The sequence below is a fragment of the Ctenopharyngodon idella genome, chromosome 10 (assembly GCF_019924925.1).
Source record: "Ctenopharyngodon idella isolate HZGC_01 chromosome 10, HZGC01, whole genome shotgun sequence".
Lineage (NCBI taxonomy): Eukaryota > Metazoa > Chordata > Actinopteri > Cypriniformes > Xenocyprididae > Ctenopharyngodon > Ctenopharyngodon idella.
Genome location: NC_067229.1, coordinates 24,744,641 through 24,770,555, shown reverse-complemented (window position 1 = coordinate 24,770,555; position 25,915 = coordinate 24,744,641). Strand labels below are relative to the sequence as shown.

Genomic DNA, 25,915 nt, shown 5'->3' with positions numbered 1-25,915 from the left:
ACCATGAGCGGTTCAGGCTCAACACAGCGTTCCAGCACTAATCCCCAATTTCATACGGAAGTACGCAGTGCGCTCTGTGCCAGCCTTTCTGCTCATTAGGGCTTTTATATGTTGGTCTTGCTCCAAACACAGCACCAAATCAAGGCGCTTATTATGAAAGGCAATGATCATCATGTATTAACGACAACCCTTGTGAAAAATAATGATACATTAGCATAATTTTACACACTTAGCACACTTTAGATTAGGGTCCAATTCTCAATATTAACTAACTATTAACTATGAATTTTGCCTCAAACTCCTAATTACTGCTTATTAATAGTAAGGTAGTTGTTAAGTTTATGGTATCGCGTAGGAATTGGGTAGGATTAAGGGATGTACATGTAGAATATGGTCATGCAGAACAAGGCATTAATATGTGCTTTATAAGTACCAATAAACAGCAAATATCCTAGTAGGCATGCTAATAAGCAACTAGTTAATAGTGAATATCTATTCCTTAATCTAAAATGTTACCAATGTTATGTTTATTTGGAAAATAATACTTTAGAATAGTTTGAACTGAATGCAATGTTTTCAGACAGTAAATACCATGTTGATTGCAATTAATTGAAAATGTATTATAGTCTAAATTTATATTAAATGCAATTAGCTGAACTTTGGAGTGATTTTTGACCCACTTACATCTTTATATGTGATTTCATAATTACTTCTATTGTCTTTGAAGTATGGTTAAAGTGTACGGCCAAAACTAAAATACACTGGTTACACTTTATTTTAAGGTGTCCGTGTTACACTGTAATTATACATTTAAGTACTAAATAATAATAACAATAATTAACAACATATACAGTACTTATTTAGGTTAGGGTTTGGTTTAAGCTTAGTTTCATGTAATTATGCATAATTTATAGTTATTTCTACAGTAACTACATGTAACGTGTAACGAAGAAACTGTAAAGTCTTTTCTATTGCAACTTGTGTCATATACTTTAGCATGTTAGTCAACACATCAACATATGTGTAGTTCTTAATAATAAGCCTGACAAAAGATTATTAAAAATTAATTATTTGAAATGTACTTTAAGTAAAACATTTAATTTGACATTATTACAAAATTCAAATGTCTTATTGTTTTATAATTTCAAATTGAACTTCTTTTTGTCAAATGTTTTGTTTGTAAAGGGTGGGTGGCGTATCTTTGTTTACAACAAATAACGCTTTGATATTTTGTTCACTAAAGGGATAACAGTCAAACAACTGCGAATTATTGGTTATTGTATAATGAGAGGAAGAAATTAGGTCTCTTTAAAGCATATGAAGCAGACACATCAAAGTTCAGCATGCAGTAATCAGGAAAGAAGCGTGATGGTATGTTTTTGTCTATTCTCAGATGTCTGCTCATTAGCTTTCAAATGCTCATTAAGCTGCTTGCTCTCAAACAGAAGAGGAAAAAACACAGAAAGATGTGTGTTATGTGGACGGCTGGGAAATCAGCCGCTGCTCAGAGGGGAATGTGATTTCCACACGCTTTGCTCACACAAACACAGCACACTCTCACACACATGTCACTCTCTGGCTTGGTGTTAATTAAACTCTGAAGGTGATCTTTAGGAAAACCTAGTTCAGCTCTCCATAGACACACACAGATTCACAGGTGCAGCAGATGATGACTTCACACTGACTGATATTTAACCTCTGTCAGTGAGCTGCTCCATGATTATATACAATGAAATAAACATACACTATTAGAGATTATTATATCATGATTCAGATTCAGAAGAAGCCGCCATCATGTGACATTCACACATCCAGTAGATGAGCCGCTGCTGGCGTAGCGTTTCCTGCCTCGCTGACCTTGTCCATGTGCATTGTAATATAAGACTGATGTGCATCTCACCAATATCATTATGCAGCAGAGACTCATGGGAGGTCTGTTCTCAGGAGTGTATCATATATTCGCTGTACCCACAATGCCTTTGGCAATCCATTCAAACCCTGTTACCTTCCACCAAACAAGGTCATGAAAAGACACATGCGATATCTACATATTCATGAGGTTTCATAGCAAAACTTTCTGCAGGCAATTCAGGGCTTGCAGAGGGCCAAATAACATATGGATATACTTATTGTCCTCTGCAGATACCAAAGGCTCCACAAAACATGACAAAGTAGAAATTATGTGCACAAGACGTGTACATGACGGGGCTGGAGGGTGAAATCCACCATCAGACACCTCAATATCACTGAAAGACTGTTGTTATCAGTTTCAGATCTAATTGCTGAGAATTGCCCACTTAAACTGGAAGAGATGTAAAGTGACCAGCACAGTTATTTTGTTCTTACTGGCTGTTTAGGCGCAGCTTGATCTGAAATAAAGTAAAACTTTATTTAATGGTCCCCTATAGACATTCTGTTGACTATAAGCATTGTTGCACCTTCATGCCAAATAACTCTCATTAGAGTATTACGGCCAGATTAACTAAACAGGGCAAATTAGCGTGAGAGCGCAATTCCAAAAAAGCGCAGATGGGAATGGAAAGTTCTGCTCGTGATCTACTGACGACGTGCAAATTAAAGAACACAGATGTAGCCGGATCATTTCCATAATGACCAACGCAATCTTCCAAGAGCAGTGCAAATTAGCATCTGGTATAAGACATGCTTTTTTGGGCGGTAAATCATGGCACAAATACCAGTAAATTGATTAGCGAAAACCTTAGGAAATCACCTTGCATGATTCTTTTGCATACCCTCCTCCCATAAATTTTGCGTCTGAAATGAAAACTCCTACAAATGCATATGCAATAATGTCAGCCTCAAAAATAACCTTATCGGCTATTCAGCGCTAATTTTTCACTGCATGTCTTTAGTAAATCCTAACAGTAGTTTTTTTAACGCGGCGCAAAATGTTAGTAAATCTGGCCCTTGGTAGACCGTCTGCTTAAAGGTGAAGTAAGCGATTTCTGGTAAATGCTGCTGATATTTGAAATCACCAAAAAGAACAAGCCCCTACCCATAAGGATCACACACCTATCTTGATGTCTTCATCCCCACATTTACGTGCACACTATGCAACACAGGCAACGACTATGGAGGAATCTGCTATTACTTTATTTTGATGCTCCCCAGACATTCTACTGAGCGCAAGTAACTTTGCAACTAAGTCAACTTATTCTACTAACCCTAACCTAACAGTCTACTAATAATTAACTCTAATAAGAGTTAGTTCACATGTCGGTGCAATGTTACTTATAGTCAACAGAACACCTAAAGGGGACCATCAAATTAAGTGTAAAAAAGCAGAAGTCTCCATGACAGGTTGAACAGAAAACAACCAAAAATGACGGCAAATGTGTGCGCACACTTTGTGATATTTGTCCAAAAATTATTAGTATTGATTATTTATATAACAGCAGAATATGGGTTAATGACTTAAAGGAATGTGTACGATAAAGAAAAATCTCTTGGACAAATCTCTGCCAAGTTCAGAAGTACTCTTTGTGTTCGTTCTGGATTTATTTTCTTTAAAAGTTTGGTAACACTTTAGTATAGGGAACACATATAAACTATTAACTACGACTTTTCCCTCAATAAACTCCTAATTTACTGCTTATTAATAGTCAGTAAGGTAGTTGTTAAGTTTAGGTATTGGGTAGGATTAAGAATGTAGAATAAGGTCATGCAGAATAAGGCATTAATACGTGCTTAATAAGTACTAATAATAAATAGCCAATATTTTAGTAATATGCATGCTAATAAGCAACTAGTTAAAAGACCCTAAAATAAAGTGCTACCAAAAGTTTAAATTCAAGATGCCATGTGGCATGACCACCAAATAAACAGTAATAAAATATTTTCCTTACACATTGAATACATGTATATATCTTAATCATTATTTTCAAAAGTGTGTGTGTGTGTGTGTGTGTGTGTGTGTGTGTGTGTGGTTTAGGTATTCCCTATGTTATGGTGTAGCCCCATAAATGTCATTTTTGGTCCCCATGAGGAAAACAGCTTATAAATCAAGGTAAGTGATGTTTAAGTGAAAATGCAGAAAGTTTTCTGTGAGTAGGTTTAGGATTACACTCTAAAAAATGCTGGGTTAAAAACAACCCAAGTTGGGTTAAATATGGAAATATGACCCAGCGATTGGGTTGTTTTGACTCAGTGGTTGGGTTAAATGTTTGCCCAACCTGCTGGGTAGTTTTATTTAACCCAGCTATTGATTAAAAAATACTATATGCATTTAATTATCTGTAAATTGAATATATTGTTTGCTCATTGAAGGAAATAAAAAGTATGAATCATAAAAAAAAAAGCAATTTAATGTTTATTATTTAATTACTATTTAGGCTATTAAACTTATAAATAAATGTTAATTTCCAACCTACTTTGGGATCATTTTAGGCGAGCTATATAGTAATTTTTAAACAATATTGAGTTAAATTAAACTACCCAGCAGGTTGGGTCAAATATTTAACCCAACTGTTGGGTCAAAACAACTCAATTGCTGGGTTTGTCCATATTTAACCCAACTTGGGTTATTTTTAACCCAGCATTTTTTAGAGTGTAGGTTTAGGGTTAGGGGATAGAATATACAGTTTGTACAGTATAAAAATCATGAAAGTCTATGGAAAGACCCCATGAAACAAGGAAACCCAACGTGTGTGTGCGTGTGTGTGTGTGTGTGTGTTGTCTGAGACAATTCACATCTAACAATCAATGTAGTCAGTGTGTTGCTCAAATTCTGACAGGAAATATTGCTACAGAAGGTGTAGATGAAAAACTTTCAGCTAAAATCTAACGCAAGGACATTTGTGAGGCAGAAGCTATTGACTTTAAAAGACTTTAAGGACAGATACCCAGCATATATTATCAAAAGTCTATTATTTATGTGCTGAGTCACTGGATGGAACATGATGGCCCATTAGAGGATTCTGTTTGGAATGGCACCGTTACCTTTCTCATAACTGCCAGATGCCACTTTATTCCAGCATAATTAAATCAGAGATGTTTGCCTCAGCTGGTCTCTCTCCATTACAGTAATGAATTCATCAACCCCACAGCCCCATTTCACAATCACATCTCTATACACTGTTTGGATTTAGATTTGGATTTGGTGTAGTAATGAAAGGGGTTAACACGCTGTGATCAATGAGACATGAATTGTCCTAATTAAACTTTACTTTAAACTTTACCTTTATGTAAGACTCAATGCAACACAGCTCATCTGAGATCGTGCGATAGGCTTGATGGAGAAAGACAACTAATTTTAGTGTTTGAAACACATTTTTGCCGTGTCCTGGGGTGTTGTATGTGTGAGACTGCTGCTGAGACTTTATGAGCTTTATGAAACATTTCAAACCACGTACAGATGGGCCTCGTGGGACAGGAAACGCCTGAGAGACAGCTAATAAAAGATGATATATATTTACATGCTGCATGCTATTATAACACATTATCATTTTCCTCATTGTCAATTCACATTTATGAGCACAGGTAAAAATGCATTTATAATTTGGGTTTAGCCTTTGGATCCCACTCGGTATACTAGTGGCTCAGGTGGGTCGCAGTTAGCAGGGAAAAAGGTAAGGTAAGAAAATATAGTTTGCCTCCACCACAAAGTGTTTCATGCTGTGAGTTATTGAGAGCATAAAACCATAAAAATCCATCAAAGTTTCATAACCAACCTGTCTTACATTAAAGTCATGTCATGTATTTTTGCCTCATTTTGGGTCTATGAATTTTGTGATAAAATCCAGTACAGTTTTGATTTTAAGAACATTTTTGTTATGTATGCATTTATTTAAAATGGATCCTTGAAACCAGTTGAGAAGCACTTTGATAGTATGTTCCCTGTTTGAAGACGCCAAAAAATAGAAGTGATCAAAAATATTGACATTTACATCACATGGCCAATAAAACACTTACAACAGTGGCTGCAATTAAAATGCCGAAACCTCTGCCATCTAGCTAAAAAAACAATTCATCAGACATTCATTATTAGTGGTAAAAGGTGTCGCTGTGACGGGTGGAACTCATCTACTGAAAGCAGGGCATGAACTCTGTATGAACTTCATTACACTCAACAAAAGCAGCAAGAGAGCAGACCCAATAATGAAATGAACAGCTTCACAGATTATTTCTTAATTAAAATGGATAAAGTGAAAACAACAGTAAGTAGATTCAAAACATGAAATGCTCAAGAAAAATTGAGAACAAAATTGTTAAGAAAGACGCTTCTTTGAGTCTTATTCCTTGCTTAAGTAATAAATCATCTACATTATGTCTTCAAGTTCTGATGGCAATGGTGATGAGAAGATGTGAAACGTGTCTGTGACATCATAAGGAAGACATTTTAAAAGGATGGTGAGACGCGCAGCACTGATCGATAAAGCCATCAGCTCAGGAGTCTATGGGAAGTTATTTATACATTATTTAATGAGTTCACAGTGCTGTGCATTTATAAGCAGCACGCCTTACGGGATAGAGACCTATGGCTTATGTATGTTTACTATCATGTACTTAGTGCTATGCAGCATTTCAGTATCTATTAGCATAAGCTAGTGTGTTCATCAATCCGCTATCACAGAACAGCACAGATTTAGTGTGTGTAAACAAAAAGCGAAACCTGAATTTCCTTACATTTGATTAAAAAAAGATGCAGAATCCCAAAATATACAACAAAGGACCCAACCACCCAATCTATAATGCCTAATGTTACCCAGGAAAAATGTATGGACCTCTAGTGCTGTTACCACACAAGACATCAATAATTTCAGCATTGTATACAGGCCAAGTCTGATTCTTTGCTTTAGTCCCACTGAAATACTGGAGTTAGATCTGAATCAGGTCGTTCACACAAGGCTTCTCATAATATACAAGAACTAAGACATATAACACTGCCTATCTATAATACAGGTCAGTAGTGAGCTCTGATGTTGAAAGGTTAAATTGTACCTGAGCTCAAAAACACTTGTAGACCAGAGTCAGACGACAAACAGACTGGTGAAGCTGTGACTTATGTCTGATGTCGCATAGTCTGATGCTATAAGAGAACTCTTTGAAGCTCCACAAAGAACTTGCTATTCTCAAGTTCTGTAGAAAATCATCTATGTACTGGTGCTTTGAAGAACCCAGATACCAACACACTGATTTGAAGAAACTTCAAAGAAACATCAGGAACTTGTCCATCCAAAGAACTATTTAGCAACCTAAGATTCCCATACATACAACCAAAAATTGTTCTTGATGGTTTATTTGCTAAACTACTGAACGTGAAAACTCAAATTAATACTAATCTAGTTGAGGCAGCATTATTAAGTTAGCCCACAGTAATCTAGTACTGGGAGATCTTAATAATCATAACAGCATTACTCTTCAAAATCCTCTAAACAACATGCAAACAACTGCAACTCGGCACATGAAATTTACAAAATTCACTATTTTCCAGTTATAAGCTGGTTTGCTCATTGTCTGCTCTCATCAATAATATAGACTCCTAGAGATCAGTGTTCAGTGTTTCTCGTTAAAGAGCAAATATCCCTCTGAATTTGGGAATGTTGTGCAGTAAAGCAATTTCTATTTAACAAATGTGCTTACATTTAGAAAAACTTTCAAAGAGCTTCTTTTCATAGAATCACAGGCTTTTGAGTGCTTATGAAGTGTATTAGTACAATGAAGTACTAATGCAAAACATGATGATGTAAATTGTAAATGTATAGAACATACAAGCTTCGCATATACACACCCATGATGCATTAGTCTCTCATAATATTTGTGTCCTGATCTTTCATCTCAAAAAATGTGCGATGTATTTCATCAGGCTCAGATTCACTTTAACTAAAGCATCCTTGTTAGTCAGCTGATCTGCTGTCTGTTATTGATTTAGACTGAAATGTCCAACACAACTGATTGCATTTCCATTTCAGGCCTAGACGATTGATCACAGTGCTTGCAGTGGGAGGGCCTTTGAGCTTCCCAGCAGCACTTGATTCAAGCAAAGTGAGCATTTGCAGCCAAATGAGGCAAAATGCTAAGGTAAATTGAGGTTATGAAGATCGAGTCATGGAAGATCTCTGGCTGTGGTCAAGTTGCCCACCACATCTGAAACACTCTGAAGTCTGAGCAAAAATGGACTGTTAAGTCCAGTCAGAATTACTATAATTTAACACAAATTAAAAATGTCATGGGTTTATTTAAGATCTCCCAAAGACATCCGGCATATCTTCATTCTGTTATAGCTCAGTATTTTACATAAGCAGCTGTCTTAACCTCTGACAGATGAGGTAAGATAATCCAATCTTTCAAATGCATTTAAGTAAAAATCTCAGTCTGAGAGAACTGAAGGGCTTGGCTCTATATTTGCATAATAATGAGCTCTGACCTGCAGAGACATTCTCAGAATTATTATCAGACTGACTTCAGGAAACTTCTTGCAGGATGACAGTGCATCACTGCACACTACTAAAAGTGGCAGAGCTGATCCAAAAAACTGGGAAGAAAAAAGGAAAGGGAGGGAGATCCAAGATCCGAGAGTGGAAGCCTGGCAGTCCTCCAGCCATTATAATTCTTCAAGCTCTCAAAGTCACGGTGGAGAGCAGATAGTATTACTGATGATCATCTTTCTCTGGAAGGGTATTGGCTAGTCTTTGTGGAGACACTGACCTTGAAATGGAGCAGAGCCAACAGGACGTGTCCTCCTCTCACTGCAGCACTGCTGCATTATCACACACTTGTGTGCCGTGGTCTGATGCAACTCATGTGAGCAGGTAACCGGTAATAGTGTTTGGATTTGACACAGTAATTGTAAAGAAGATTCAAAGCGGCGTCTGCGTCACTATCGACGCCCACCTTGAGTTAGATATAATTCCAGGGCTTAGTCACATGAGTGTGCAGCAAAACTGACAAGATACAACACGTCTTCTTTTGAAGTGATATACTACATAGCGGCACTCACATCCGGCTCTTACCTCACTATGAAACAAGTTGCTTAAATGTACAAACAATTAATGTTCTTTGATCCTGTATGAATGGACAAACTGTACTGTCAGGGGTATATATAACCATTTTCATTATTCAATGCAGAGACATAACTAGACCTGGACCTAAACTTTAGCTTTTAACATTTGCATGACCCCAAAGTGAACACAGATTGTACTTACATGTCTTTGGAACAATCTCATTAGATTCCAGAGTTTGAGATGTATATTGGTTTGCAGTGCCATTCTGGACAGGTTTGAAGGTGCTCTTGGGGCTGGGTGGAGACACAGAGTTTGTGTGAACAGTTACTGCTGCAGTGGGTGTGAAAATGGCCACCTTAGATGAGGGGACCTCAAAGGGTCCGGCTGTGGACTCTCCCTCCACAAAGACCTTGGGCTGTCCTGGGAAAGACGGAGTCGACGGGGTGACCGTGGAAGGTGAGACTGATACTGGATTCTGAGTAAAGTCCGAATTTATTATAGGATCCTGTCCTATGCGCTTGAGATCAAGGTGGGTCGGTGGCTCGTATTCAAAGATCTTGTCCACAAAGACCCACTTGAGGCCGGCAGTGCAGAGAGCCAGACTCAGCAAGCAGGCCAGGATGGGCAGGATGCAGATTTTTTCAGAGCGGACGCAGTTACTCACCCGCTCCAGATCGAGGCACACACAGCACACGGCCGCAGGCAAAGGCACGCATCCCAGAGGACCACGCTCGGAGCTGTCGCCGTCCCCCGGAACGTCCTCCTCCGCTTCGCCGGGCGTCTCTTTTGTGGTGACCTCAGATAAAGCTTCTGAAGGAGCCTCTTGAGATGCAAGTCCAGCTGAGATGTCCTCCGCCGCTTCCGACTTCATCTCTCCCCCTCGTTCTGTCTCTCAGAAGCAGACGTGCAGCAGACCTCCCTCTAGTGCTGCGGCAGCAGCGGCAGGCATGCTGCCTCATAAAGTGTTCTTTCCATTATCAGATCACCAGCGAGGGGGAAGGGACTCGGACACGATGCTCAATTGACTAACCTCGTTACTAAAGAGGAAGAGGAAGACTTCAGTGGCTCTAATTTCTGTCGCCCCGGTCGTTCTCACTGTCTCCAAAGGAGCAGGAAGAAAAACACAGGCAGCAAGTCTATAAATAAGGCATATGCTCCGGAGGCAGATGTGTGAGGCCGCCCCAGGGTGGATCCCGCCTCAGAGCGTGTCAGAGAGGTCCGGAGAGAGTGCAGCACTCACCTGGGGGCAGGGCTGGAGGAGGGGGCTGGTGTGCCTGGGCTGCGGTTCATGCTGTCACACTCTGCCAGTCGCTACCGAAAACGGCTGAATCATCTGAAAGCAGCAGGTGTATGTCCGATCAAAGCGCTGCCTCCCCGGAGCAGAGTAAGAGTCGGTCGTTAAAGACTTGTGCGCAGAACCACACGGAAGGACAAGGAGATAGGAGTGAAGATTACACACACCCCTTCTTACACCCCTCCTCTTTCTCCCTCTCCTTATCCATCACACACGTTCTGTCTCTCGCTCTGTCTGGTGTCTCTCTCCTCTCACACTATGAGCATAAAGCAGAGAGTCGGGCAAGTCTACGCTTGATCCAATTAGAAAGAACGGCAGCGAATGAGACAGTCTCTCTTTCTTTCTCTCTCATCCCCTCTCTCTCTCTCTCTCATTGATTCTGCTGTGGATGAGGATAGAGTTGTATCACACACACTGATGGGACGCTTTCTCAGGGGAATATGCTGCTATCGTTTCTATTAGTTGTCGAGTGATTTGTTTTTTTTCAATGGCTAATAACCAACACTGTATCTAGAAGACAGGGTGGGCGATGGTAGACATAATTACAATATATATGCATGGGTAGGTAGTTGACACGTGTCCACAGACTTTTTTTTTTTTTTTTTTTTTTTTTCAAGATTTTAGGTTAAAATTGATATGAATGTATAAAATAAAATGTGTATTTTGCTTAAGTTTTTCACCATTTTTAATGATATTTTTGTCTTTAATATGTCTTTTGTCTTTAATGATATTTTTTTAAATGACAAATATTCATAGCATTCTTTAATCAATATAAGCCCATAAAAACTGCACACATAATAATTATAAAAGAATTTACAAACTGTTGTTTAAAATAGTTTTAGATAAAGCATATTATACCATTTCAACAACTTCCCAAATGTACAATTTAAATTACAATTTAAGGACATCTGAGGTCTTGTTTTGGTAACTGACACAAGTTATCAGATTTTAAGTATTATTTTTACTCAAAAAGTCTGCAGTGGCACTGATAATAAATGAGAATAAAACATGAATGGAAACGTTTCATGAGCCCCTCACAGCATCATTCAATCAAATGCCTGTTCTTAAATCACAGAGCTGATTTTTGAAAGGCTAAATTGATTTGTTTGAGTAATGTTGGTATATATTCAGTTTGCCCTTTACTGTTCTATAATCACATTTGCTTCTACATGCTGAAGGAACGCTGACTCAGGGGCCGAGAGATTGCGGGCGGTCCAGAACCCCCATCCATGACCAATAAATACTGAATGAGGAACAGACTCCATAGGGAATACTGCAGCCACACCGGAAATCAGTGTGCTTTAATATAATGAGGCATTTTCTTTACACATCAATTGTGCTAACACACAATGTAAGAACAAGGGCTTTACTAATTAACTGTTTTTGTCGCTATTATGTAGTTCAAGTTGTTCATTACTAGACTTTCATTGCCATTAGTTTCATTTGCTTCAGTGATCTCAAAATGAAGCCAATTTCACAGTTAACAGTGTGATTCATCTTTAAGGCTATTATATAATATGGAAGCGTAAAAGTGATTATATAACAAATGGCTGAATGATTTAACATGCTGAATATTACAAAGATAAAACAGGTTAATAAATTAAGGCACACTGAAACTAAACCTTAAGCTTACGATGCTTTTTTTTAAAAATATATTTCGGTTAAACATTTTAAATTTTATATTTTCATGACAAAAAGGATTGTCCCCCCACAAATTCTCATTCAGATTTTTTTCTTATTACTTTTGATAATAGTTATCATCAGATTTTCATCACTATAATACTTGTTAAAATCATCATTAAATGTATAATAAACTGCTTTACAGTATTCAGAATTTAAGGAGGTAAAATGTGCTTAATCATCATAAAAATGTCACAAAAATGTCTTTCTTTGTCTTTCAAAACATAATTTCTTTGTTTTGATTTTGGGGGGAAATATGACTTGACAGGTTTCATGAGATTCACCTGTTCGAAACATTAGAGTATCTAAATCTATTGCGTTAACCCAGACAGAGGCCATCTGTTTAACACATTAGTCAGATTCAGACTCATCCTTGACATCATCATCGCCTGTGTAAATTTTTGAATGATCTTTAAATGATGACATGCAAACTCACTCTTTTATGCACACAAATATACACATTGCTTTCCACTAGCGTTAACTAAGCCCTCTAATACTGACGTGGACTGATGACATGTTACCATTATCAGATGAGTTGGGATTAGTGACCACACAACACATGGCATCGAGCAAAAGCCTGTGCAGGGGTAAATGAAGCAGATACTGAGGGGTTTAAGTCCCCCCAGGCCTGTTAAGCTGTCCCATGTCTCATTGCCATTAGGCTGGGAATCAAATGTACACGAGGTGTGTGTGCAGCAGGGCATAAGGTCAGGTCAACAGCCATGACCCCTCAACTCTCAAAGAAGAGAGGAAATGGACTCTCATTGTATGGACAGATGCTAATGTCCTGCTGGACCAACTCAGGAACAACTAAAGAAAAAGTCATACACATTCCTTATTAAAAGAATGTTTAACATGTTTACAAACACAATTTAGTGACAGCTGTGATGTGAAACAGCTACTGTGTATATCACTGCCAACTATTAACCTTAGTTTACATGTCAGCAATATATCTACTAGTGAAGGAAGACACCAACCAGTTTGATTCAGAAAGTTACTGCTTAAAATAAGCTACCCCATAGGTTACAGTGGACTAAGATTTTCCTTTTTAATTACAGAACAATGACAACAATGGGGGAGAAAATTAGAGAATGATGGAAAATGTACAATCCATTCCATCAAAATGACAGATAATAATTATATGTAGCATAACCTCATACCTTTTTGATATATATTGTACATATGAAGGTCATTGGCTTAATAATGTGGGATAGGTGCCAAAAAGGGTCCCAACAAATTGCATTAAGTGTTAGTATTATATGTAAATATAATAAACACTAAATGTATTACTCACATAATAAAGATCAATGCAATAAAACTATGAACACAGACAAATACAAACATCTAACCTTCTTGACTAAGTACTCAAAACGTGAAATAAGGATAAATTCTAAATCCTTCTTACAAGAAGTTGAATGAATTATTTACAGCTAAAAATGGTTAAAAAGAGATCTGATCTGGAACAATCTCTGATCAGTAAGGTGAAGCAGCATCAGTTTGGCAGGTGATGGGTTACTGCTGCATTAGGAGATGAGACGCTTTTCATGCCAAACACGTCAAGGCAAGAGTTTTATTAACAAACACGGAACAAGGTCTCGGGCACCAATTCAATAATGTTGCCTTTCTCTGCTGACGCACAAACACTGAGAGCTTTTAAAGAAATAGAGAGGCCTTTTCTCCTGCGCTGTCACAGAGCAGTGAGACTGGAGTCAGACACACACAGCGTCACGTCTGACTGTGTGTTCATGCCCTCACCTCCAAAAGCCCGCCCGACTGGTGCCGCTGCTGCAGGATCATCCATCTCACACACACACACACACACACACACACACACACAGAGCGATTAAGGGCCCAGTTAAGTGCGTAATGGTGAGACAGGAATTTAAAGTCAAAGTGAAATCATGTTCCTGGTCTTATTGATTCATTAGTGCACATTATTCCAAAGAAAAACTAGTTTCTGCCTTGAATATTTCAGCAAAATGTAAAACTAATGACTTCAAAATCAAGTTCTGCCCTACATTGTTTCTCACTGAATATCCTGTTGCACTTGGGCAAATACTGCATTACAGAAGTAAAATGGGTTGCTAATGGTGTTTCATGCTAAGTATTGAAAACATTTTTATTCTTGATCATTATCTTTGACTTGTTTTCCTGTAAAAATATCTAAACTTTAAAATTACATAAATTTACATGAGAAACAAAACTTCAAAAGATATTAAAACTTATATGTATCTTGAATATCTTGTTTTAAAATATTTTACCAAAGAGTATTTTGTTTTGTTATTTTGGTGGATTTTTAAAATTTGTTTTAAACATAAAACTCCCTTAATTTAAGTAAATTTTAGTATTATTTATTTATTATTTATTCAGAATTTCTTATTTTCTAATGGTAATTTTTTGCAGTAAAGGTTGATCTAACACCACTTTACTGAATGACTTCCCAATCAGAGAGGGCTATAATAAAACAAATCATTTTATTTCACAAAATGCTATATGGCTAATGAATCAGAAGTACCCACACATTGACAAAAAAAAAAAAACAAAAAAAAAAAAAAAAACACACTTCCACGTTGCAACATAAGGTGAATATGATCAGCAGTATTGGCTTGTGCATCAAACTCTTAACAGTTTCATCATCTGAATAGAAATCAAATTCATTTCATTCATGTTTCTATTCATAAGTCCAAGGCCAGAATAGATATAAAACAATGAAACAAATGGCTGCAATCTTTCTTGAAGCCTTTCACAGTCACACTGCTGATGCATTAGTCAGCTTATCATAGTAATGATGTTTCTATGAAAGCCAAACTCTACTGATCTTGCTGCAGTGCAGTGTGCAGCACTCAGCATGCTGTAATTATTCATGCGGTCTGGAGATGCAGTGTGTTCTCTCCTTCAGAGCTTTTCCCAAATGGCTTTGATTTGGAAGAGTATGGCATAACAGAGACCACTATAGACAAAGAGCTTGTCTGCACTGGACGCACTACAGTGACGATACAGACCACTGCAGTAACACCTCCAGAACATCAGACAGCTTCCTGTCCACGCCTACAGTATTGCAACACTCTCTACAGGGCAGCCTGACTCACATCAAGTCAAGCATTACTATTGCTATTGCTAGGGTTAGGGATTTAACCACCCAGAACACAGCAAAGCAACTCCCTAGGTTATCCAGAACAACCTAGCTTAGCCTTGACAAGCACCCACAACACCCCGGCCAAGTGGCAATGGTGAAACACTCACCAAAATGAACTTCACTCTGATCTGGTTTGGCCTTCTTCATATACTGTATTTCTCTCATCTCTTGTTATCCTCATATATTTTGTCTATCACTAATTGGCAGTCCTCCACAGACCTGTCTAGACACTGTAATTGAAAACATGACCTGTTCAGATGACCACTTACAAAAACATTCAGACATATGCAGAGAATGTCATGAATGATACTGGATCCAAATACCACACGCATGACATCTTTTCTTGTCTTTGCAGAATGTCTTATTCTGCAGTACAGCTGGACAGACCACACGACAGCAGAAACATCTATGCATGAGCTCATATATAGCCACTGGAGCTCCGCTGAGACAAAACACACGTGCAACTGGCCCTAAAATGTCACTCATAATTGTTTTACATGGGGCCATGATGTCATTTCAGCATTTATCGGTGCTAGTGTGTGATTTTATTGCGGTCCAACAGCGGAAATGTAAGTATTTTCCCTCCCACCTACCAGTAGAAAGTTCCCGGACAAATGACCAACTGTTTTTTTGGCATCCACCAGCATTGTGTGAAAATGTAATTCCCGTCTGAACTTTCTTTTGAGTTTATGTGGAGGTCTTGACCACTACTGCAGATACTGTATTGGAACAAAGGATGCTTGCTTCAGAGAAACTAAGGCCATGTTTACAACCTGGTATTAAGAAGCGTTTTGGTTGATCGGAACACAAGTGGAAGACCCAGTAGTTGAAAACGCATTTGACCGGATTGCTTTCATAGTCTAGACCAGGGGGTTTTCAGCCTTTTTGGAAATGCGCCCCCCTACGTTTATCTAATTTCACTCGCGTTGAAAACCCCTGGTCTAGACACTCGTGGTCGAATGCGTTCGAACAGCCACAAAAGACCACCTTCTTTAGACTTCACCTACTGACCTATTGCCAAAACATTATGGGAAGTGCGGTAGCCAGACGTGATTTAAGCTTTGTTGGGCTGGAGGGCCCAAGTTTGGTTTGAAGATGAAAAACGTACCAATCACAATGTTCTCCTCACTATTCCTGATTTCTAACATGCACTCACAGCGTTTGGCGGTGGTCTTGCGGCTGTCAGAGCAGAAACGAAAGCTGCTGCTCTCCGTATGTTTTTCCATTGTCTCCGGGCACATTCGTATGTTAATTGGGCAAGCTTATTTTGTCCATTAGATTGAAAGATCTGAAAAAACCCATACATTTACCTCAAAGAAATCAGGACAGAAGTGGTTGAAAGTGGACAAAGAGACAGATTAAAACACCAGGTGTAAACAGTAATAAGTCTCCCTCGTCTACTTGTGATCCGATTGACCAAAAGATGCAAACAGGCCTTAAGTGTTGAAATGAACTGTGACTATGCATGTACACACCCATAAACAACCATATTTAGCTTTGTATATCTTAGTAACAAAAAACAAATGCACAAAAATTGCCCTTAATGTCCAAGTCTATTCTTCAATTAGATACTTTGTCAATATCCATCAGCTCTGTGGATGGAACTTTAATTGTGATAAAAAGGTATTACTTGAAAAGCATGCTGAAAGACATGTGATCAACTGGAATATAATACCAGATGTGCCATCACTGCAATGGAGAAAGACTGTTTCCTTGAAATAGGTCAAATGAGAAGCTTTGATGAATTTGGTGGAAGTCTATGAGGAAGAGTCTAATGGTGGCCGGCGGTCTCACGTTACCAGAGAGGACCGCTTACATGGAGAACCTGAGGGGAAACTACTCAGACAAAATCCCACAAATCAATAAAGTGTAAATGCAGATCCATTCGTTCAGAGATTCTGCCTTTGAAAAGGGGATAGATCTGGATTTTGTCTGGTTCCGGGTACGACTGTAAGCTCTGCAAGTGCTTCTGCTCTGTGGACAAAGCTCAGCATGTCTCTAACTCACCAAAGTTTCCCACAGACAAATTACTAACCACTCAATACTGACACCAATCAATTCCTCACAGCTGAAATCACGTTCTGGGGGATGTTTGTGGATGGATATCAGAAACGGGGCTGCATGCATCTGCATTTTATTTTGCATTTCACAGAGAAACAGCACAGCTCCTGCTCCTGGTCTCTGCTGTATATGGTAGCAGTGGCAGACGTATGACATCATAATGAGCGCAGCATGTTAAACTACATAAAATTAGTTTAACATCCTAAAATCATGCGCTTCAATGAGCAATCCTTTATGAAAGCATTCTACTAAGGGTTTTGCCACAGCAGTAATCTGTGCTCTGTCTGTGCTCTTCATTTTTTACTAGGTTTGTAAGGCATCAATATCAGGGCGTTTAAAGTAATTAACATTAACAGACTGGCTGGTCATTGCTGTTCTAATGCCTGAGGGAAGACACAGGAGACTTCATTCTTTTCTCTTTTGGCAATCATTCAAATGCACTGCTCACTAATTGAAAAAAGGCATTAACAATGACATAGCAGAAAACTGATCATTTTTGCAATGTTGCGACTGGGCAGGAGGAACCCCATTTAGCTTTCAGGAGATATTTATGACTCACTGTTTTTTTAGACTCACAACCAGTACAATAGATGATCAATATCAAAATTGGGGCTGTATTACATTTGTGGATATAAATAAGCAGACAGCATGAGTTTAAGTAGATTTTTATATTTTTTTCCCATGCAAAACTCCCCACAATGCTAACAGTGTTTTTGGTTGTTGCCAGGACATTGCTATGCTGTTGCTAAGGTATTATGAGAGGTTTTTAGTGCATTGCTATATGGTTACTACACACTTCTGCTATGTAAGGACTGTTGAGTGCATGAAGCGTCCAACACTCCGGATAAATAAATGCATCATGCATCCGGGTATTTGAAGTGCTATTCTTCTTGTTGGAAGTTTCAGTGTGATCATACTACTCAAACTATTTACTGTATATGACAAAATCTCTTAAGTATGTGAATTGGGATGCACTGATATTCTAGTCTTCAGATATGGCTCGGGAATAGAAAGACAGAACTTCTAAATCAAATAAAGTTGCTTAGAATCAATGTATTTGAATTTTAAACAAGCTTAACCTACAGAAACGGACCCTCTTGTGTTGCACAGAGGTGATGAGATGCGCTTTGTTTGAACTATTATGTGAAATTCTGAAGCTTTCCAAAATTTTACAGGGTTATTTGCTGTTCAACATGACCATATCATCCAATTATATTATTTATTATTTGTAATTATATCAATGTGGGCTTTAAAATGAATAAAGAATTGAAGTTAGAGTGAAAACATCAAGAAGAAAAGTAAAAAAAAAAAAAAAAAAAAAGCATTCATTTACAAGAACTGTCCAAATGAAGCAAACCACCACAATGGATCAGGCTTTCCAAACCTACAGCACATGAGGTCCGTTTAGGACGAGCTGATTCCACTCCATTGAATCGGACTTTACAATATTACATATGTAAGAAAAATGAACCATTTAGGACAAAGAGAATCAAGAGAATGAATCGAACTTTCCAAAGTTACATAAGAAGGAGGACCGTTTAAGACGAACTGATTCACTAGAATGAATCACATGTACCAGTGCTACATACAAGAAAGAGCCGACAGTGTGGTTGTTTACCTACATTCGCTCGGCAGTAAAGGATTACAAATGCGACATCAAAAACAGCATTTGTTAAGCTACACCACTAATCATTCCTCACGCTGCATTAATAGAAATTGTGGTTGTGACTCATGAGCCAAGCGAAAAATGAAATTATGTTACATGTATTTGTAAAAATACACTTTACAAGCTATATATACACAACAGATGTGGTGATTTTGCAGTTTCGCCTCATTTCCACACCATTAGTATATTCTGGCTTCACTTTGGGTGGGTCAGGGCCATTTGCACTTTATTGTTTTAAATGCTAGTGAAAAGGATGCATTCTTACTTTTGGTGATGATTAGGCTTGCTGTAGTATTTGTTTTTCCAAGGTTGTTGACTGCCTCACAGGTGTATAAACCAGCATCTGCCTCTGTGGACTTCCTGATCAATAGCTCAGATATTTTCCCCCTGTGGAAAGTTACATTATGCTGGTTGTTTATATTGCAATTCAAGATAAACATTAGCAATATATGAGGCATGAGGCTAATATCTGAGTAATGCTTCTCAAAACTGCAACACTATCTTGCATGGTTAAGAATTTAATTAGGAAGGAGAATCTCAGCTCAGGCCTGTTTGGATTGTACTGGGTTAAACTTTGACAAATACCTGCCTACATACTACACACAGGGCAGATATCTGTTCCTATAAATTTCTGACTCAATATTCTCTGAAGTGAAATCTTCATTCAGCTAGAACAAAATAATGATACATTTAAGTAGTAGGAACTTACCTTTTCTTTTTTTTAATCTTTATGCTTTGGGGTTTGCTTTTGCCTGTGAGTTCTTTCCCGTTCTTGTACCACTTGATGCTGGGCGCTGGGTTTCCCGCCACAATCTCACACTTGAGTACAGTCTTCTTCCCATCCTCCACTGTCATGCTCCGCAGATTCTTTAACTTGGGTTCCGCTGAAACAAAGACACAAAACAGAAAACGGAAATTACCCACGGAATGTTTGCAATATTTCACCATATGCCACCTATTCTTCTGTAATTATATTTTAATGTAGGGGGGAAACTGTTCTTAGTTGCCATAAAAAATGTAAAAAAATCTAGGCTTAATTTTTTTGAGCAAAATATTAAAATGTTCTCCCATTACTGTCCTCTCAGTAGTGTTGCCAGATCGGTATCGGTTTTGAATTTGATTGTGCGGGTCAAAATTGGTTTGGGCGGGTGGAGAAAATTTGGCTGGTTTGGGATCAGTTTGGTATTTTTCAAACATTTAAATTTTATAGGCCAATTGGTTAACAAACCAAACCAAAGTGTGCATGTCCTCCATCCAATCAGTCATCATTACGATACTGCAGAATTGGCTGGTGTTGGCGTTGACGTCGCAGACAAGCCCGCCAATCAAGAGCGATAGCTGACAGACATGATGATTCATTGTCTTTAGCGCAAATAAGTGATCAGATTTTGAAATTGTATTTAAGTGATCGCTAGGGTTGTGACGGTGAGGAAATTCTCCCACCGGTTAATCAACGTGTGACAACACCAGTAATACTGGTATCACCGGGATTGGGGGGTGGGATGGGGGGGGGTTCCCTCTTTTGCGCCTCGCTTTTAAATCGCTAATTCGCTAATAAAGTAAAATGCACACGACCACACGGGCATTAATAACAGTGCGGAGCAGAGTGAGCATTTTCAATTAATTCCTATGGAAGTTGAGCTTGAATGAACTGAAAACGCTCCACACGCACCGTTATGAATGTCTGTGTGGCCGTGCGCATTTTACTGTCGCTTTCAAATTAGCGCCAATTCAAGGGCGGCAATTGCTTGAATGGTGGCTTCATTATTATTCTTAATCAAAAACACAACAACTAGAAAAACACAACTAATCCTATGCAGGTTCACTATTAGCTAAATCCACTCCTGCTTCTGATCTGTGCTGCGACTCTCGTTTGACTCATGCTGCATTGAGCAGATGCTTTCAGTTTTTAATTGCAGTGTCTGTTTTCTAACTGAACTAAATGATTTGATTTACTATATAAAAAAAAAAAAATGATGGTGGGGGGCGGTGCCACGGTGGGCAAGTGACGTAACACCATCAACACTGACTATCGCAGCAAGCCTAGTGATCGCAATGCCAAAGTGGCATAAATATAAGTTGTAGCTACAGTAAAAAAATGGAAGAGTGAGCAAACTCTCAACATGTGGATTACATCTGTGGTGGGAGATGACTCGAAGACTCTTTGTAAATATAACTGTAACTCTGAGAGCACAGTTGAATGCCTTAATCAAAATTGAATATGGGACTTCTGTCCATGGTAATGCTCACACTGGCCTGACATTGTTTTGTCATGTTTGCTAATTTTCTTTTACTTTATTTTCCTTGTTTTGATAAATTATGATTTTTTATTTTTTTTAATTCATATCCAATATATACAATAGCATTTTGGAATATCTGACAATATATAATGAATGCAGATTTAAACTAAAGGTTGAATTGTGTTCTCAAAAAGTATTTTTCACATGTTGTCACATGTGTTTTATACAGTACTGTATGTTGTAAATTTATACAATTAATTGCAATATTTATAATAAACAAATTGTAAAAACAATGGTTTGGTTTCTTCATATGTAACTTTATCATTTTGTTTAAATTCTGCTGAAATGCCTCTGCTGTTTATGGCAAGTTCCTTTGTGACACACAGTGTGACAACACACAATAAACTATATCAGTAAAATATGCTGTGATGTCATGTAAAACAAATATGTGAAAGCTTGCCCTGGGCATTACCTAAAATAAAAGCATGCGTAAGTCATGACATCTTTGAAGAAAGAAAGGGAAAACAACATGCCTTAGCTTGTGGAAACATCACAACACGACAAAACTAAATAATGTTCTGTATGTTTAAATGGTAGGGTTTGTTTGTAGTCACTATAATTGGTCACACTTTAGAACAGTGAACACATTCATTGTTAACTAGGAGTTTTCCCTTCTAATTACTGCTTATTGACACTAAGGCTGATACTGTAGTTGTTTTAGTGGTTGTGTTTAGGTATGGGGTAGGACTAAGGGGTGTAGAATAAGGTACTAATATGTGCTTTAGGAGTACTAATAAACAGCCAATATGCTAATAAGCAACTAGTTAATAGTAAATAGTTTATAATCTAAATCTGAAATCTAATCTAAAAATGGTACCCTAAAATTTAATTTCTATAAACAACTTGACCCCATACACACCATATACTACATCAGTGGTTCCCAACCTGTGGGCCGTGGCCCACTAGGGGTCCTCAGTGATCCTCAAGGGGGGCCGCAAGATAAATTAAAATTAATTAAATATATTAATATAATTCATTAATTCAATTATTAAAATGTTACATAAAAAAAAAAAATTAAATTAATTAAAAAAATACATTTAAAACAAGGCACCACCTCTCTCGTAAGTATTCTGTGATTGTTTCCGATCACCCCAGGCCGTTTCTCATCGTGCTGCTGTGAAAGACAGACTGAACGGTGGCTCAAAACGCAAACTAACTCTCTCAGTTGGAAAAAGAAAAACAGTGTCGCTAATAAGGTTTTGATGGATAACGTTTGTAATTAAGGTAAAGACGATTACAGTGACATACATGAGTCGTACATAAGGCATGCGCGAGTCTGTTATTATGCGCAAACAAACCGCACATTTGCGCTCTCGACTCACTGATCGCTATAACATCATAATTCTACATGAACAAAGTTCAATATATTCGCGTCATTAATGTACTGTTAAAGGGATAGTTCACCCAAACATAAAAAAATTGAATGTTTATCTGCTTACCCCCAGGGCATCCAAGATGTAGGTGACTTTGTTTCTTCAGTGGAACACAAATGATGATTTTTAACTCCAACCATTGCGGTCTGTCAGTCGTATAATGCTTGTCAATGGTAACTCCATCTATAAGAGTCAATAAAACATGCACAGACAAATCCAAATTAAACCCTGCGGCTCGTGACGACACATTGATGTCCTAAGACACAAAACGATCGGTTTGTGTGAGAAACCGAACAGTATTTATATCATTGGTGGACATAGTGGTGTTTTAAAGGTGAAAAATGATATAAATACTGTTCGGTTTCTCGCACAAACTGATCGTTTCGTGCATCAATGTGTCGTCACGAGCCGCAGGGTTTAATTTGGATTTATCTGTGCTTGTTTTTTTTTTACTCTTATAGATGGAATTACCATTGACAAGCATTATACGACTGACAGACCGCAACGGTTGGAGTTAAAAATCATCATTTGTGTTCTACTGAAGAAACAAAGTCACCTACATCTTGGATGCCCTGGGGGTAAGCAGATAAATATTAATTTTTTTTATGTTTGGGTGAACTATCCCTTTAATGTTTCATAACGGATGCTCGCCGAACAAGCATGTTTTGGAGAAGTTTGAGAGGATCAGTGGTGTTATATGTGTTTAATAATTTTGAATGGATCCACATAGTATTTAAATTCAGTCCTTTGGTATTCAGTCCTGTGGTCTTGTTTGGTATGGCAGGTTGACTTGTGCTTATTTGTTAAGTTACTGTATAAAACTGAGCAGAGTAAATACTTTTAAGTTGTAAAGAATGTTTGCAAAGTATGTTTGCAAAACAGAACACTGAAGGTTTAAATCTATCTTGAATTTCTTCTTTAAAAAAAACAATAACATGGGGTTGAAAAGTAGGCTAATAACACTACAATACAAATGTTTTTGTGAATTTAAAAAAGGGGGGCCTTGAGCGGAGGGGGGCCTTGGCGTAAAAAGGTTGGGAACCACTGTACTACATAAACCTGTGAGTGTAAGTCTTGGGAAAAGACACTTAGGGGGAAAACATCTTCCTATTACTGCACACAGTTTCTGACTGATGAAGGATGTCCTGATACTCAAAATCAGCGAAGTTATATGTCCGCACCAGCAGGTGGTGGTACTGCAGTAATTACTTAAGATGAACAGACCACATTTCATGAACATGTTCATTTATTCATTTATTTATAAAATCCTTTTTTGTTGCCCTCTGACTTTAGCATATTTCCAGCCAAAAACGCAAGGAGAGATTTTCTGTGAAATTCACCCTCGAATGTTGCTGTGATAATTATAATGAGAATTGTATGGGAATGGTTCAAATAACTAATAAAGAGATTCTGATTTATTCTGGAAATTTATTCTTTAATTGTGGGCTGGTAAATCTAACAGAAGCACATTGATTTCTACTGAACCTGAAGGTGTTTGTTTGCCAACCCAAACCAGTCACAGCTGCTCAATTTATTGTGAATCATCAGAAACATTAAACTCCAAATCAGTTCAAACTCCCCTATTCCCGGTTTAAAATGATAAAGCATGCAGCTCAAAAATCTTGCTCATCTGCAGGAGGCTATTGCCTTATCTTACAACACTTCCTGTTGACAAGGTGCTTTTAATAACAAGAATCTTTTGCATAGCACAGTGATGACAACAATACAGACAGACCTGCTTCATTTTTGTAGAAACCTCTGCTGGGACATCTATTGGGTTTCCTTACATAGAGATGTCAGCAGAGACATCCACCGACACAATCCACTTAGTGAGTTATGTATGTGTAACATATTTGAACCTGATAAAATCATGGACAGATAACAGTGAATAACATTATTTCTGTCTCCTCGCGATCTCAGGGTCCAGGCTGCTGCCCGTCCAGCTGTTTCTTTATGTCATGGACGTGTTCCCTTTGGGGAAACTCCTACACTGTTTTTTAGGCCACAAAATTGAGTCGGATCAGGGTCCACATTCCAGTAGACAGAGTGAAGAATTCCATGATCTAATATGAGCTTCAGACAGACAGATCAGCCAGTCATCTGATTTCCCCTGCTTATATCAGAGATTTTTTCCTAAAACTATTGTAACTAAAGGGGGAACCAAACTCCATTAGTGAAAACATCTTGATATTGCCTTTAACTAGATGATTATTATATGTGTTTTGGTGATTTTTCATGGATGTATGAAGCAAATTCTCCTCAGATTTACACAGATGAGCATTAACCATAGGCTACTAACTACAATGAAAAAGCCCCACAATACTTTTGTCTTCATTTTAAACACTATATTTTTTATCTTTTCAAATGACGTTTCATGTTAAAGCATGCATCTGCTATCTTTCTTTACAATAGATAAAAGTTGCTTTGATACTTTATATCTAACGGAGAGATATTCAGACATTTTTAAGGGTGAATCAAGAGTTCGGATACTTCAAACAATAATTCCTCATGTTTATACGCATGCACACTGGCGTCGTGCGGAAACTCAACGAACAGGACTCATTTCATATGGCTGAGATTCTTCTAAAGCTGGCAAGAGCATGTTTCAACATGAGTGCGTAACTGAATCAGTGCTAAAAAAAAATCTGAATGAGTTCTTTACCAAGAGATAATTCATTGAATCTACTCGCTTATACATTCTGCCATACATCACACCTGTCATAAAATAAATTACAAAAAAAATGACATTAAAAAGTAGGCTATGAATGGAAGGTTCACTAACTTTCAACTCTTAATACACATAACATTAATACTTGACGTTAATAATCAATAACCAAGAGTTTGTGTTTATTGACATATATAGCGGGGCCCAAAAAATCTAAGACCACACTGAAAATCAGAGATTCAAATCTAATTTAAACTCGGAAATAAACAGTGAAATTAAGATTAAAAAAACATGAGATCAAAATACATTGAATTTGGCTGCCACTGAAGCTCATTGGATCATCTAAAAACATGCTGGTTAACATGATCATCAGGTATAGCTCATGAAGCTTCGGTACTGCTTTACATTAAAGTAAAGGAGATGCACCAAACACTGAGAATTTCTCAAATTCTCAAATTGTTATGCTAAAAAAATGTCATTTGTAAATGTAAAATTTCACTGTAAAAAAAAAAAAAAAAAAAAAAAAAAAAAAAAATCCCCCCTAATTCAACTTAACAACATAAGTTCAGTTGCTGCCTTAAGTTTATAAAGTATAAATCAAAAAGTATAATCAAAATTGGCTCATTTCAACTCTTTAAAAATCTTGCCTACTTGAATTGTTTCTAAACTAAAAAAGTCATATTGGTTAAATTACTTTGATGAGTTAAAGTAATAGAGAAACATGACTTATTGATCATTTCATTTTTTACAGAGTTTAAAGGAACGTTGGACCCCGCT

At 37.7% G+C, this 25,915-nt stretch overlaps 1 protein-coding gene across 19 annotated transcripts in view; it reads right to left on the bottom strand.

Moving 5' to 3' along the window:
- nrg1 (neuregulin 1) overlaps positions 1-25,915 on the bottom strand; it is an 84,048-nt gene that overhangs the window by 27,085 nt on the left and 31,048 nt on the right. For 9 of the 19 annotated variants that reach the window (XM_051909678.1, XM_051909681.1, XM_051909677.1 and 6 more), the window contains exons 2-3: positions 19,510-19,684; positions 19,066-19,187 (exon numbers count right to left, since the gene is read on the bottom strand). In XM_051909678.1, coding sequence (XP_051765638.1) covers positions 19,066-19,187; positions 19,510-19,684 — 297 coding nt within the window. Of the gene's footprint in view, positions 1-9,164; positions 11,961-19,065; positions 19,188-19,509; positions 19,685-25,915 lie in introns of those variants that run through there. The other 10 variants (XM_051909691.1, XM_051909696.1, XM_051909697.1 and 7 more) reach the window with 7 other exon arrangements.